This window comes from Achroia grisella, unplaced genomic scaffold (genome assembly GCF_030625045.1).
Source record: "Achroia grisella isolate CSIRO2021 unplaced genomic scaffold, CSIRO_AGI_Agris_v1 utg109, whole genome shotgun sequence".
In the NCBI taxonomy this organism is placed as follows: domain Eukaryota; kingdom Metazoa; phylum Arthropoda; class Insecta; order Lepidoptera; family Pyralidae; genus Achroia; species Achroia grisella.
Window position 1 is genome coordinate 1,169,859 of NW_026712573.1, and position 15,910 is coordinate 1,185,768.

At 29.7% G+C, this 15,910-nt stretch overlaps 1 protein-coding gene across 1 annotated transcript; it reads left to right on the forward strand.

Moving 5' to 3' along the window:
- Positions 1-5,537: 5,537 nt before the first annotated feature.
- LOC131847754 (larval cuticle protein LCP-17-like) lies at positions 5,538-12,699 on the forward strand. Its single transcript, XM_059197405.1, has 4 exons — positions 5,538-5,605; positions 6,932-7,135; positions 11,029-11,133; positions 12,307-12,699. The coding sequence occupies exons 1-4, from the start codon at positions 5,603-5,605 to the stop codon at positions 12,406-12,408; spliced, it is 414 nt and encodes a 137-aa protein (XP_059053388.1). The 5' UTR covers positions 5,538-5,602; the 3' UTR covers positions 12,409-12,699.
- Positions 12,700-15,910: the final 3,211 nt, after the last annotated feature.

Genomic DNA, 15,910 nt, shown 5'->3' on the forward strand with positions numbered 1-15,910 from the left:
TAGTAATATAAAAAAATGTATATTGAATATGGTAAAGACAAATCTATCGTCAATTTGAAATGCAAAATTCATTTCAATGTAGTTTAGTTAATAAGAACTAATAAGAAACTCTGCTCTTACTTATCAAATGAGATTATACATTTTAGGATAAATACAGTGACTATCAGTATTGTTACTAAATTTTTTTATATTCAGTAATCCATTCTCCCTGAATGGATTACTGAATATAAAAAAAGACAGTATATTAATTTCTCATGTTTTTTGTATGTATCACAGTTTGATTACAAAAGAATCTTCAAAGATCACATGAATGTTTATAGTTGCACTATTTCCGGTTCAGTATATTCGGTATTACAAATAACTGTTTTATGAAAAAATATCTCCTTCTATAGTCTTGACCTTTCTTGGATCTAATAACAAATTATAGATATATTACAGATTATCAAAGATTTTGTATGAGCCATTGGCTTTGAAAATGACCTCAATGGAATTTATATACATGTTCAGTTCTTTCGTGACCTTTTTAGATTGATTGTGTAAATTATGGTTCATCAATTTGAAGCTCAATATGGTCAAAGGTCTCGTTATGTTCAAATTATATATAAATCGACAACTTTATTGCAGTATTATTAAAATTTATTTTGATTATTTTAAATCAGTAATTGTTTATGTAATAAATTAATTTATAAACAGAAAAGAGTTGATTTTTGTTTATGATGGGTCAACTTAAATAATACTTCAATGATTTATAATAATATAGAAAGCTATATTGTACATAGGCTGTATTTTACTAAAACTACAGATAGATAGATTGCTATAATAATTACATTCGCACCGTGACTGCTCTATATAAATTTATATTAGTATTTTATACATATTTGGAACTTAAATTACTAAGCAAAGTTTTAAAGCCCTGATAAAAAATAAATAATTATTAAATTTTTGCGGTTGAATTCAAAAGTCAACGAAATGTGATGATTTTTAAATTGAATATTTGATGACTTACAGGGAATATCTGTTGGTAAGTTGAAAAAAATATAAATAAAAAACTTAGAATTATTTATTTCATAAATTTTAAACATCGAATTGTGTACTGTGTGTTTTCGAGCGATTGGCTTTTGTTTTTATTGTGCTCTTTTCTCTATATTATTTTGCACCACACATTGTATTTCATTTAAAACTACCTATCCTCGCAAACGTTGTTTTACTATATAAATTAAAATCGAGATTTAAAAACTGGGGTTGATGATAGAAGGGTGAAATTTTAGAATTGTATATAGCTTTTAATGACACATTATAAAAAAATAAAAAAAATATCCAAAATATAAAAAAAAATGTTAGGAGTGGACACCTATTTGGAAATTTCATAAAAATTGGTCAAGCCGTTTCGAAGGAGATATAAATAATATGAATATAATTATCAATCAATTCCAACGACTCGTGCTCAACATCGATCAAATTAAAGTGCTCGTCCAGTTTGGTCATTGATAATATCATTACCAATCCAATTATTTTTCTATCTCTCCAATACTTGTAAGATCTGTTATCGTAAAACTATAGTAAATTATTAAAATACAGTGTACCCATTAATTTTAATTTGATTTGGTAACTGTTTCTATTGATGGCTAAATAATATCCAAATATATTTTTTCTATGTTAAGGAAGTCCCAAACAAGCTGACGTCCCGCTTAATGGTTAGGGGTAAACGACGCCTAAATATAATACATTAATAACCGCTAAAGGCATTTATTTATCATGATACCACTCAATTTCCAGAGAATTAAGATATATTCTATAATTTCACAGAGTAATCGAAGTATACAGCCGAAAGAAAGTTTACAAAGCAAGCTGCGTGGCGCCTGAAATATGTGGGACTGAGTACTGAAGAAACGCAGACGAATTTTAGTCTACCTTTGCTAAACTTTAAAAAGTAATAATATGAAACACGTTAGGTCTTTGGTCACAATTTTATTTATCATTATAATATATATTATTGCAATATTTGTTAGGCAAACAAATATGATAAATCAGGTAGCCGAAAGTTGCCATTCGTCAATTTTTTATAATATGATTAATTAAGATTTACAGGAATAGAATTAATGTACAGTTCAAGATTAGATTAGATATTTCTTTAATGTGTCCGATTATTCAACTTATCTATGCAGTTACTAGACGTTTATTTTAAATCGTATAAATGACCATTACTTTTAAATGGTATACAAATGTAAATTAATAAGTCAATAAATCATAAAAACATTATTATTATTCGAACGATACTTAATGAACACATGTATTATGAAAACAGATAAATATCTAGATACATTCTAGGCGTAGAAAAAGATGAACTTTTTGACCATAAGGTCAAGGAGGAATGGTAACAGGAAATCATCATAATCAAAATGTCAGACCATAAAAACTGAAAAAAACATTTATCATCTAGACTTGCTATTGTCGCGTGACTTTGATCGCGTGAAATTAAGTGATTTATTAATCTATACTTCCACAATAATTTTATAAAAGAGATGTGTGATAGACAGGCAGATAGATAGACTGTATGTCTGTCCGTTTGTTAGCTTTTCGCGACAAAACCGCTGAACTGATTGATCTTAATGAAGTTTGTGAAGATAGATTATATGACGAGAACACACAATGGCCATGACTGTATTCCTTAACCCAAGAGTCATTGTCAGCTGTCGATGTAGGTACATAATACTTCATACACCGGAGTAACGTGGCTAACGTTATTCCGAGCACATCAACAAGAGATCCAACAAGGCAGGCGGTGAGCCTACCACCGGTTAGCAAAATTATTTACTTGAACTGTTCATTCTAAAAAACTTGACATTTCTGGAGGATGAGTATTTTATGGAATCATAATTATTTGTTACGTGAGTCAGGGATGTTTAAAAGTCGCTACTTAAAGTTTAAACACCTTTAAGAAACCTAATAAAACCTTGTTAGACAGCTTTTATTTCCAACACGACGATGATTCTAAGACGATTTTTACATCATCAAAACGGCTATAAATCGTATTCTCATTTTGGATTTAATAAAAGCATTATATTTTTTTTACATTGGAAATAAGATCTTGTGTGACTAACTGTTCTAATGATATTTAAAAATTATGTCAATAGCACCGATTTATATACGAAAAATGAAATGGAAATTATGCAACGACTAATAAAATTATATCATTCATAAGTCAAGGTTATAGAAAACTGGTTTAAGATTCACGTCCTCTTGCTATTCGAATTCTACTAAAATTGTTTGTTCTGAATTCCGATTCACTACAGATGTAAAAATCAATTGAGATTCAATCTTAGAGTTAATAGAAAAGGACCCGGTGATGATGATAGTGTTGGTGAAATTAGTTATGAAGATAAACTTAGTACATACATATAAAAAAAATATATAAAATATGCAATTTGCCGCCTCCGAAGATTAAAATTGGAACCGCCATGACGGCATGTGGCCAATTTAGTATGAAAGTAATAATAATATTATCAGTATTTCATTTTGTTTCTTGTGAATGTAGTTCAGTTTTATAAGATTTCTACGTTCCTTTATATACGATTGAGTATAATACATATTGTTACTGTACACTGCTATTGTATAAGTAACGTCATATATTTAAAATGTAAAACGCACTTTAATAAAATTTATTTATATATTACTGGCGACTTGCCTCGACTTCGCACGGGTGCATTACCTAGCTTTGAATTTTTCAGCTTTGAGTATTACACATATAAATGTTTCTCTGGAATCACTCGTACCTACATATTAGCAATTTAAAAGCTGCATTAAAATTCGTTGTTTAATTTAAATGATCTAAGCACAGATAGCACCAGCTTTATTTTATAGGTACTATGTATGTGTGTCTAACACATATTTTGTTGTAAATGAATGATAAACAATAATTAATTTCTGGAAAATCGTCATAGTCACAGTTAAAACTCTTTATTCACATGGAACCTTTCAGCCTCTTGTACACTTTTATAACTATCCCTACCATCTAGTTCGAATCTGTATCAAATATTCTGAAAATTATTAATATTTCATAGGTATAAATCGAGACCGGCTTACTTCCTTGCGATAACACAGATTTTTAATAGCTATAAAATACTTATAATCTCCTCTATTTGACAAACAGATCGGATTCTTTGGCCTTGAATTTAATTAGGTGGGTACATCCCGAACTTTACGTTCACCTATACTGGTATTGCATAAATTTAAACAAATGTTACATACTATAATAATAATATCATATATAGTGCGTAGTCAAAGAGTAAGCTATGTTATAGAAGGTAAATATTTAATGTCACCTAAATTATTTTTTTATTGCTCAATAAAACTTGTACAAAAGGCGAGCTTATTGCCATTCTCCTAACTGGTGGAGAATAGCAATAAGCTCAACCTATTGATATATTTGTAATTTCCCTTCTTACAGTATAGTCTAGTTCCTAATTACTTGTATGTTGGTAGTGGGTAATTATTTGATGCGCCACGAATAGGATGATGCATCGTCAATCAGAGAATTTCTTACAATTTTTCTCCATATATTGATACTAGACTAATCTAGTATTAGTATCGTTTAGAATTAACTCTTTTGTATCAGTGATTTGCATAGAATAGATGATAAATGTATCCAATACAGTGTGAACAACATTCTATTTGTTAATTATTCTTTTTTATTTAATCATATTAACATGTGATTCATGTGAACCATCATTTGTTATACGTGTCGTCTATATTATTTATGGAAATTTAATATGAAATCATTTAACTAACCAAATTCATATAAATGGCATATGTTTAAGAAATTTAAATATTATTTTATTTATTGTCTTTTATTTTGCAATAATTATCTGCAACATAAATGTTTCTTGCTTATATATGTTTTTAGAAGCTTTTATTTTATAGTCGATAACATAAAAATTGCATTATTACATTAATACTTAAAAACTGGTATTCCTTATTATAAAATAACATCGAAATACCTAACGGAATTTCATGAAAAATAAACGAAGTTAATGAAATTTGAATAAAAGTGTATTTCACATTATGTACTTATTATTTTTACCTAAACAATTGCAATGTACTAGTAAACTATTGTCTTTATATTGTGTATATGTATTGTCATAATAGCGATTCGATTGCATATGATAAAATACTAACAATCGATTTCCACTTGTGGCCATATGCAAATGCAGTCTGAATATAAAAAAAAAACTATGAGTCATGGCATTGTAAACTACATTGATTTAAATTCTTATTCTATTAAATTATCTTATATTATAAATTTTTTTCAATGTTGATTTCGCATCCGGGCGAGACGTGATAATTTATGATAGAAGTGGATTCCATCAGCTTTTTAATACTTTTGATAGTTTGCATTCTTTATTTGTTGTGGAAAACATTCAAGCATTCACAGTTGAGTTGAGACACATTATCAAATCTAGTGCATAATCTATGACAAGTAGACTAGACGAGACATGTTGATAGTATAAAAATATTCTCATCTTGATTCTAAACACGGCTATATAAGAACGTAGATGGAATATCATCAACAGACTGTCACTGCCGTGTAAACTTCACACACAAAATGGTAAGATTCACTTTTCAAATTAATTCGAAATTCAGATTTATATCTCGAAACAATTTCTATACCAGAACATCGTAGCCAAGTGGCTTACTACCCTTACTAGCTTATTATTCTGAGATACCCTCACAACAATAACAACAAATGCTCGTTTTTAACTATTGTAGTTACGAATACAGTTAAAAGGACATTTAATATTTGATTTGTAATTGTATTAATCCAATTGGCTATGACATTCTCGGTATGAAAAGTAATGTATGTAACATACTTTTTTAAAAGACAACCTCGGTGGTGTAATAGTTTAGTATAGTTCTTTAACTTTCGATAATCGCGGCTTCGATCACCGCCCAATATAATTATATACCTATATTTGTTTTTATTATTATTTGTAAAAAGTAAATTCTAGTTTTGTGATTACTTATTATCTAGTTTTAGTTATAAATCTTCTAAATCTACTCATAATTGTAATTGTCTAATTGTTATTGTATCTATGGATGGACCATTAATGGGTCATTTGAAAATGTTTATAGGACGTGTAAAAACTCGTAGACACAAAATACTTCAGGCGACTGGAATAATAGAGTAAAATAAATGACGATCTAAAAATTCAAATTAAATTTGCATAACTCATCACCTAATTAATTAATAGAGTAATACTATTGCACCACAGATGTTGTTAATATTATTAAAAAATAATCTGAATGAAATTATTTTACATATTATTGACATTTGCGATTGATCATTCAGTATGGTTTAATAGTAAATAATACAGCAATATTATTGTCTATTTCTATTACTGTAATTTTATAAAGTAAATGAAACAGATGTTGAAACTTTCACAATTAGTCGATTTAAGTCCAACTTATTCTATAAATTCATCTTCTTAAAACATTTAATAAATCTGTTTCCTTAACATAATTGAGCATTACAATCTATAGAGCTAAATTATTAATTTTGTAATTTCATATAACATCATGATAAGTGTAATTTGTGTTAATTATGGTGCAATGTTTATTTATTTTGTGACTAGTTATCATTACAGTTAAATAAGTTCTGAATTTGGAAAAAATAAAGGTTTAAGAGTATTTTTAGTATATGCAATATAATATTTGAGAAGATTACCCCACCTCCACTTCCCAATTGTACCATCACTGCCGCTGCCACTATTGCCGTTTATTTTAGTGTAGAGTTTAGAACTCACGGCCATTTTATGCCGAGCGTAGGCAATTTAATTAATGTTATAAATATTTTTATTATTTTAAATAATTATGTAAAATATATGGTTTGTAAATTATTTCAGTTACTTAAAAACAATGGGAACGTTTGTTTCAGAAATTCTTCATAATCCTCGCTGTCGCGCTGGTCAGCGCTCACGCTGATGTCTCCCACATTGTAAAATCTGGTGGTGACGAGGCTTCCGCTTCTGTAGTTAGGTCCGGATATGATATCAGCCCCGAGGGTGCCTTCCAGTATGAATATGAAACGTCCAATGGAATCTCTGGTCAAGCCGATGGTGTAGTAAAGAACGGCAACTCTGTAAGTTTAAATTTTAATAGACTTTAGGTATATCCTGGACTTTGCTATAGAGTCCGACCTAGGTAGACTTTGTAATTAGTCATCTGAGTAGTTACCTCAGTTTTACCTATATTAGCTTGCTTTGTAAGCTATGTTTCACTAAAAGTGTGACAATAAGTAATAAAATTACGAGATAAGATACATGGATATCTTAGAATGGTTAACAGATGATGATGAATGGTACCACTGGGATTATATAATAATAATGATGTCCATGCTGCTATTCATATACCTTTAGGCTATTGTTATACTTACCACCAGATTTGAAATGACCCAAACAGATAACTTTGTTTGGAGTTTTAATTACATAAGAAGAAAAACGACGATCGGACGATCCAGGATTATTGGAGGATCCTATTAGAATTGCGGTGTATCACACTAATTAAATCTAATACATAAATTTTCAATATGCTTTGTTTATAACTTTCGAATTTCACCGTTCTTAATATTCTACAATTGATAGAATACCATTATAACACACTTCATAGACGGTTTCAGTTTTTATGAGTGCGTCATAGGTCTAGTGCAGCGGATTTCAACGTTTTACAAATCAAGGGCCAAAATTTTTTTTTTCTGTACAGAGGGCCGCATCATAGGTATTTTTATAAGGATTTTTTTTATTTTATATTAAAGGTACTTTTTATAACTTAATTGTTGTCGTTACTGAGAGTGGCTCTATGCTTTTGGTGGGCCGCAGAAAACATATCGGCGGGCCGCAGGTTGAAGACCCTTGGTCTAGTGGGTTACACTCTCACTTAGACCGAAAAATTGCCACTATGAATTTTACCAACATATAAATGCTTAGTGTAAAATTACATTACTCTCTGACTCTTCGGTGATGGAAAGATTTATTATTAAAAGGAAATTATTTATTATTATGGCATTAGATAACATCTCTACCATGTTAGATTTAAACAAACGGTCAAGTGTAGCGGTCACCCCGACGTTGACAGTAATGATTCTGACTGCCAAATCTGGGATAACAGTTGTGAAAGTAAATGTATAATAAATATATCTATAAATGAACAAACTCCATTTCTGTTTTACCAGATTAGTAAGGATTAGTTAATAACGTATTTTATATTTTTAAGACGCTGTACCAAGGTAGATGTAATATAAATAAATTGAATGAACGTCTATTTACTTATCTGTCGCTATAAATCGATCAAGATAGGTGTCGCCTCAGTGATCTCGATTTAATAAGACAGGAAAAATACAATTTGTGTTCGCAGTTCAATCGCCCGAGCACTGAGCATTACACCGATTCGTAAACATGTTTACCGTAAATTCCATATAATAATGTTTTATATTATTAAGCTAGAAATAGTTAATTTTTTAGTTTAACATACTTATATTTATTGGAAAGACTAAAATCTTCTATTCTTACTACTTACTAATATTATAAATGCGAAAGTAATTCTGTCTGTCTGTCTTGCTTTCACGCTAAAGCTACTGAACAGATTTAAATGAAATTTGGTACACAGATAGCCTATACCTTAAGAAAGGCCAAAGACTACTTATTAATGCGAAAAAAGGGTTGTAAGGACTTGATAGAGGAGATGAACGTTTGTAGGGATGTATTGTAATTTTTAAAACTAGCAACTTGAAATTTATTTTTAAAGCTGTGTGTGGATTAAGTATAAATAAATAAAACATTTAAAGTTTTTAAAAATTTATTAAAGTTAAGTCTATGGTAAATCGTAATTTTTGAAGGAAGAACGACAAGACTTTTTTCTTTGGCTTTTTATAAATAATTAAAAATGTCATCAAAGGTAACTATTCCATGCGGGCGAAGTAGTAATATATATATATAAAATGATTTATTCGTTTCCCTATCGAGTAAAGGCGTCTCTTATGTAGTTTGATCAAGATCACTATTCCAAGAATTAAATTTGATTGAGATTGCAAGGTCATCTCCTTCTGCATCACGTTTATTGTTTAGGTATATAAATACTTTATGTTGACTTTTAAACATTTTCCGTTGTTCCATTTTTAACTCGCTTAAGTAAATTACATTCTGTCCGTAGCCATTTGTTTAAAAGATAAAGATATATTTCTGCATATTTTGCTAGTAGTTGTTTATGAAAGACACTTATTTTGAAAAATTTTAAGCAATTTTTATTACCAGACTTAGATTACTCCGGGAAGAACTAACATTTTTATATAATTAATACATTACAGCTAAACCATAGTTCAGAGGTTATTTTCCTGTAACACAATCATTAGGCTGTGATGTGAGTAATGCCTAAACGTACTTGATGTGACATTTAAATTTGCTCTTTAGATCATGCAATATTTTGACATACTGCACTATCCAAACATGTCAGCTTACATAATATCACTTAGATTAGGCTTATTCACAGTATATTCTCGTACAAATAGAGCTTGTTAAGAGCTTTAAGGTTCTGTGGCTTACAATCTTGACTTCTACACCCCAGTGGTCGTGAATTAGTCTCTGGCCAACACCAAAACTCTCTGTATATATATTTCTGACTGACTCTCCCGTGATGGCAACACTGATAGCAAACTAAATTAATTCAAGAGGCGGTCATTAGGCACGTCACGGAAATATAGGCATGTTAGGTTTAAATTAATGTTACGCTTACCTTAACCTCGACTGTTGACAATGAATTTAAGTACCTCATCTGTGATTACTATTCAGATTATTACTACCAAATATATTATTATTAATATTATAATATTACAAACAAGTGTTATATGAAAGAAGAGAAATGTTTCACAAACAGTAGCTTAAATTAAAAGTAATATAAAAGGTTATTGTTTGTAATTATAATGCGCTCTCACCTACGTCACTTTTAACTTGGAATCTTTTATTTCAATAATTTCATTCAATTAAAAGTTCTATAGAATCTATTTTGAATACATAATGAGTCCTTTTTAATGTATTAATTAAACATTTCGCTCCAAATATGTATGTTTCACAAGATGAAGGGTCCATTAATTTGTCTTTTAATGCGATGTTAAAAGTTTCAAAGTCAATGATTTAATTATTTAAAGTACTTATGTTAATTTTGTATTAAATTTGGTGTTAATTTAAATTTATACCTCTAATTTTTATATATTTAAATGAATTGTATTCACGCGTCGACCACGTGCTATATATATTATATATATAGAATGAATTAACTTAAATTGTCTTTATTATTAATATCAAGAAGTGGTACTGAGATACAGAAACTATATAGACTTATAATACGGTACAAGTTTGTATCCTAGGTCCTTATAAAGTAAGCGGATCTTGTCCTATGAGTACTAAATAACTGATAGAAATAATAAAAATATATTTGAAAATATACACATAATATACAGAGAAAACGACCAAACCAATACAAACAATCATAGTGATAAATACAAATGTTTGATAAATTACGATAATGCAATGGTGCACTGTGCTAACGGTATATGCTGGCAAGGTATCAGTGAATGATGATAAGATGAACATGAGGTCAGGTCAGTTATTATTCATCGCGATAGTTAACCAAGGTGTTTATCTAGATTTGTAGGGAGTATTACTAACAAACCCCATTTCCCAAATATTATTGTCATGACAAAACTTCTATCGAGCGAGAATAAAACCCGCGAGCATTGAAAAAAGCCGATATAATAAACCGTTAAGATATGTTTGAGGTTGACTGTAAGAAGTCTTCCATAGTGTCACTTATTTCAGCCACCAAGCAGCTTGCTTTTTGGTTGTAGGGCGTAGATTGGACAGTTAAATAACAAGATAAGAGGCATAACATTTATTTTTGGAAAACTAATCCAGGCTCAATACCTAGGGCTACCATTGGCCATAGAAAAAACGTACAATATATGCTATTTTATTGATTTTTCAGGACAACCCTGCACTCGAAATTAAGGGAGGAGTACGATACACAGCACCCGACGGCAGCCCCATCGATTTATCCTACATTGCCAACGAGAACGGCTACCAACCTCAGGTTAGTTCTCCTTTATTTTTCAACCCACTTCAAAAAAAGCAGGAGTTTCTGGCTGTTTTTATATGTGTGATTAAAAAAAAAATCTAATTGAACCGATTTCATTTATTTTTTATTATTTAGTACCTAGCTGGTGTTTACATATATGTTATAGTTGTTTTTGCGTGGAATAAACTCGGATATAATTATACCATAGCAAATTTTAATAAAGTCCAAAATAAAAAACGTGGTATTTAGGAATTTTAGCTTAAACCTTCTAAATGGATTCGCAGGATATTCAATCGATCATGAATCAGTGCACATTGAACTACTGTTACTACTTTTTATATAGTATACAGATGGAATTAAAAAATATGTAACAAAATCATTATATTTTTTATAGACATAATTTTACACAAATATATATTATAATATTTAAATAATCCTCGTCGTGACTTCGTATAAAATAAAATAATTTGTTGGGAATGAAATAACCTGCTCCATTTCCAATTTACTTGTTATTAAATTGGTTAAGTATTGTAAGCTCGACTTAGATTTCCCTAGAGTCACAGTCAATGTTCTACCTACATTACGAATTAATTCCATTTTACTTTCTTCCTTTCTAATATTATTATCAGAAGCACTTGCTAGTGTTATATAACTTAAACTTGTGGCCCACCCCGGCTTCGTTCAGGTGCTCATAACTTAATGAGTGTTGGTTAAATGCAGTGGGTCCGGAGTGGATCATAATACTGATTACTTTATGATCTCTTTATCCTTATAATATTAGTATAGATAAAATATTTTATATATGTAATATTGCTTCAGATATATCTAATTTTTCAATAATTCAAAATTAAAACATAGCCAGCTTAGGTTGAAATATGAGTACATTAAGTAACTGAGATATTAGACGTTCGTACGGCATTTTTTTGTAAAATTCATTGCCTGATGATGCCTCGTTTAGAGGCGAAACATATACCACAATATGGGTGTAAATACAATAACGATCGGAATTTTATCATTAATAGGGAAGGACATAAAGCTTCCAGTAGCTGTGGTCAGAATTTTCCACTATATATTTGTTAATGGTAGCGTAATTAAATAAAATAATATAAACACATTAAGTAATGAAATAAACGTTTGTAAAATAGTGGTCGGGTTAAAGGAAAACTAATATATTCTTATGTTTCACAGGGCAGTCATATCCCAGTTCCCCCACCAATCCCAGAAGCCATCCAGCGCAGTTTGGACTACATTGCGGCCCACCCTCCCCCAGTTGACCGCAAATTCGTTTAAGGAATTATTTTAAGAAATAAGTATATCAGAAAATAAAAAAAATTAAGTGTTTTTTGGTGATCGTATTACACTGGTTTTATAGCAAGACAATATCCTCAGTATGTTGGGGACAATATACTAAGCAAAATATTTTTTTTCTTTTTTTCTAAGTTTATTTAATTATTGTGATCTTTTTTTTTGTTTTTCTAGAAAAATGTATAAGAATTACACCAACACACATTGCATGCAACATCTATAGTACATATCCTGGATTATATAGTCTTCAAATCTGTTACTTTTAAATAAATACAAATAAACTACAGTCTATTCATTTATATTTATTTACTTAATTTGACCTCAAGCTCACCTGATGGTAAGTGGTGATGCGGTCTAATCTGTCACACGCAAGCGAAATCTTAACGAAACTTATTTTTTTATGATATACGATTACTTTCTGATGGGCGCAGGTTTAATTACTACATAACACAAATATTTATGTTGCGCTCTTCTTACAATTTTTTACGTATCTATGACAGGAGTCGTAACGCCTGAAAATTGATGATTTTATAGGTATTCCTGATCTCCGCCATAGCGCCGGGGTTACGGGGCCACTTAAACATTTTATTCACTACACCGGTGTATGTAGTACTATGTACTCAGTAATTATATTGTCAAACCTTTATTTCCCGAATTCGGTTTACGGCATAAAAAGTTGCGACAGCAAAATAATTTTATTCCGTTTCTTGAAAAAAAAAAAAACTCAAAATAACAACTCGTAATTATTATATTATATGCAATATTTATTTTGAAATGAACCTGCATTTTTTTAAATACCGAATAGCTTTGTAGATTTAACATACTCATACAATGATAGTTCATTTTAAATAAAACAAGGAAGGGCTTTTGTAATTTGCCTTGAGAGAATATGGTATTAATAAGGTGCTTATTTCAATAGCCAAGGTCATGTATATAGAGTCTATTTAAAACGATTAGCACAACTCAACCTCTAAAAATATCAAATTCATCCTTAGTTCCATAAACATTGTAACAATAAAATTTATAGCAATTGCTTCATGCCTTAATACATAATGTTATTATTTAATAAATATTATAGATTATATGCATTGCTCTCGTAAAAAGTTAAGTTAATAATTTGTTGAAACCTAATAAATGAAAACAACAAGGATAAATATAATAATAATAAAGGAAAGTATAGAGAAAGTTTTAAAGATTTGTAGCGTAGGTACCAAATTTAAAGTAATTCAACAATATTTGGAGTTCGTATCACAATTTTAAAATGTCCTTAAATACAGTAAAATTATACTTATCGAAAATTTCTCAGATCCTTTGATACATTCACAATCACACTTTAAGTTCCTATTTTAGTTGTCGTATTAAAAAATATCGTTATTATTATATTATGTATCAATAATAATCCTTATAAATAGGATGTTACATAATCCGTTGAAGGTTTTTAGTTAAATAATTTAAATTCACGTCAAACACGTCGGTATGCAGATCACTCGTATCAAAAAGATCGGCTTTGACCATGATTTTGAACATACAAATAATGTAGAAATAAATGAGGCGGATTTCATCAGTCAATTCATTACCTATATATATGTCTGGAATTTACAATTTGGGATGGAAATAGATAAATTTAAAAGGGCACCTATTTGTTCCAGTATATCGTAGGTTGCGGGTAAAAGCTAGTTTATAAATTGATTTATCTTCGTGTTAAATTTCAGATCCGTCCAGGTCTGGTACCTTTGGTCAAACCAATAGACAGACGCACTGTTCAATTTATAATATTAGCATAATAATAATAATATACCTGTACAAATATTGTACTAAACCAAGCAGAGCTTGAGTTATTGGTGCCAGAGAACTGATAGATGTACTTAGTTTAATTTTTTTTAACATACTTATGTATTTATAACATGCGAGGAACCCGCGAATCATTAAACATAGCATACCATCGGAAATAAAGCGTAGTGTTAAACCGCTAGACCACCGAGGCTGTTAATGTTTGGAAGTATGGATTGTTGTTAAACAGCGTTTTTACGAACTTTCTTCTGATCACCAGTGTTCTTATTTACGGTTATATTAAAGTTGTATGTATATATACTAGCGGATCCGCAGACATCATCTTGCACGGAAAAGCAGCGCCACCTACAAGGTTTGATTGTGTTTATTTGAAAACAGGATTTATCCATATAATATGATATAGCAATGGACTATAATACCGTCTAATAAATAATAGGTAATTCAAATATCCGATTTTGGTCATAAGTTACTGGGTCAATATACTTTATTAAAATGTAAAGTTGACAGAAATGAGGTTTTACTAAGGAAACCGGTTTTAGTTTCCATTTTGATCTAGGTTTTAACTAAACAAAACTTTTTATTAAGAAGATCTACTAAGATACTCTAGATACTATTAATTTACTATTTAAACTAGAAGTAAATATAATAATAATCTGACCATACAAATTAAAGAAACATAAGAAAATAATTCTTTAACGGAACAAAAATATTGAAGCCACTGACTAGTTCGCACATTAAGGTGTCAAATTGGTGTATAACTATACAATACACTAGAGCTGGTTCTGAAATGTGGTCACTATTTTTACATGTGATTTACATGTAAAAATAGTGACCACATTTCAGAACCAGCTCTAGTGTATTGTATAGTTATAATTTTCAAGATTCTATTAAAGTTAGGTAATTATATACCTAATTAGTAATACGTAATACATTTTACATAATAACTTAAGTACTTTTCAAAAAGCTATTATTATGCGAGTTTTATTTGTTATTTTCATGCCATTATTACTATAGATATCATATTTGAATATACATTACATAAATTACGTATGTATATAGTTTATTATGTCCAATCATAGTCACGTAAACGAAGTCGTTCGCAGAAGCTAGTTGATAATTAAATTTAAGTAGGTACCTAATTACTGTTAACGAACATAGTTGCAGTTTTATCATAGTTTAGGTTAATTTACTATTCTTATGGCAGCTTGCTCCACTTAATTACTATCAATAATCTAAAGCACTAAAATATGATCGATTCTTGAAAATAGCTAAATTCGAAACTAAAAATCGATCAGACAGTATTGCATTGTTTTACAATAAGAATATTACTAATATCTGTGGGCAGACAGTATTGAAATATTAATAAGCAATTTGCATACAGATTTACGCATTCGACATCGCCGTACAATGCCATAATGCGATGACATAAGTTTATAATAATTTATATTTTAATATTATAAACATAGGAAATGTACAACATAATGAAATACTATGATAACATAATTTGAATGTATTTATTTGTCATTTTTATTAAGTATTTTCTTTTGATAGCAGTTACTGTTTTCGTGCGGTGAAGCTGTAAAAGCGAATTAAGGCCATCGACATTAGAATAGTTCGAAAAAAAAGGAGTTGCTCTCATGTGTTATGTTTCATATATATTGTGTTGGGATTGGTTTATTATCAATATTTATCGGTT

Excerpts from the sequence above, each read along its gene's own strand:
- LOC131847754 (XM_059197405.1), top strand. Across the intron at positions 7,136-11,028 it reads TAGTAAAGAACGGCAACTCT|GACAACCCTGCACTCGAAAT; the intron begins GTAAGTTTAAAT and ends TTGATTTTTCAG. Across the intron at positions 11,134-12,306 it reads AGAACGGCTACCAACCTCAG|GGCAGTCATATCCCAGTTCC; the intron begins GTTAGTTCTCCT and ends TATGTTTCACAG.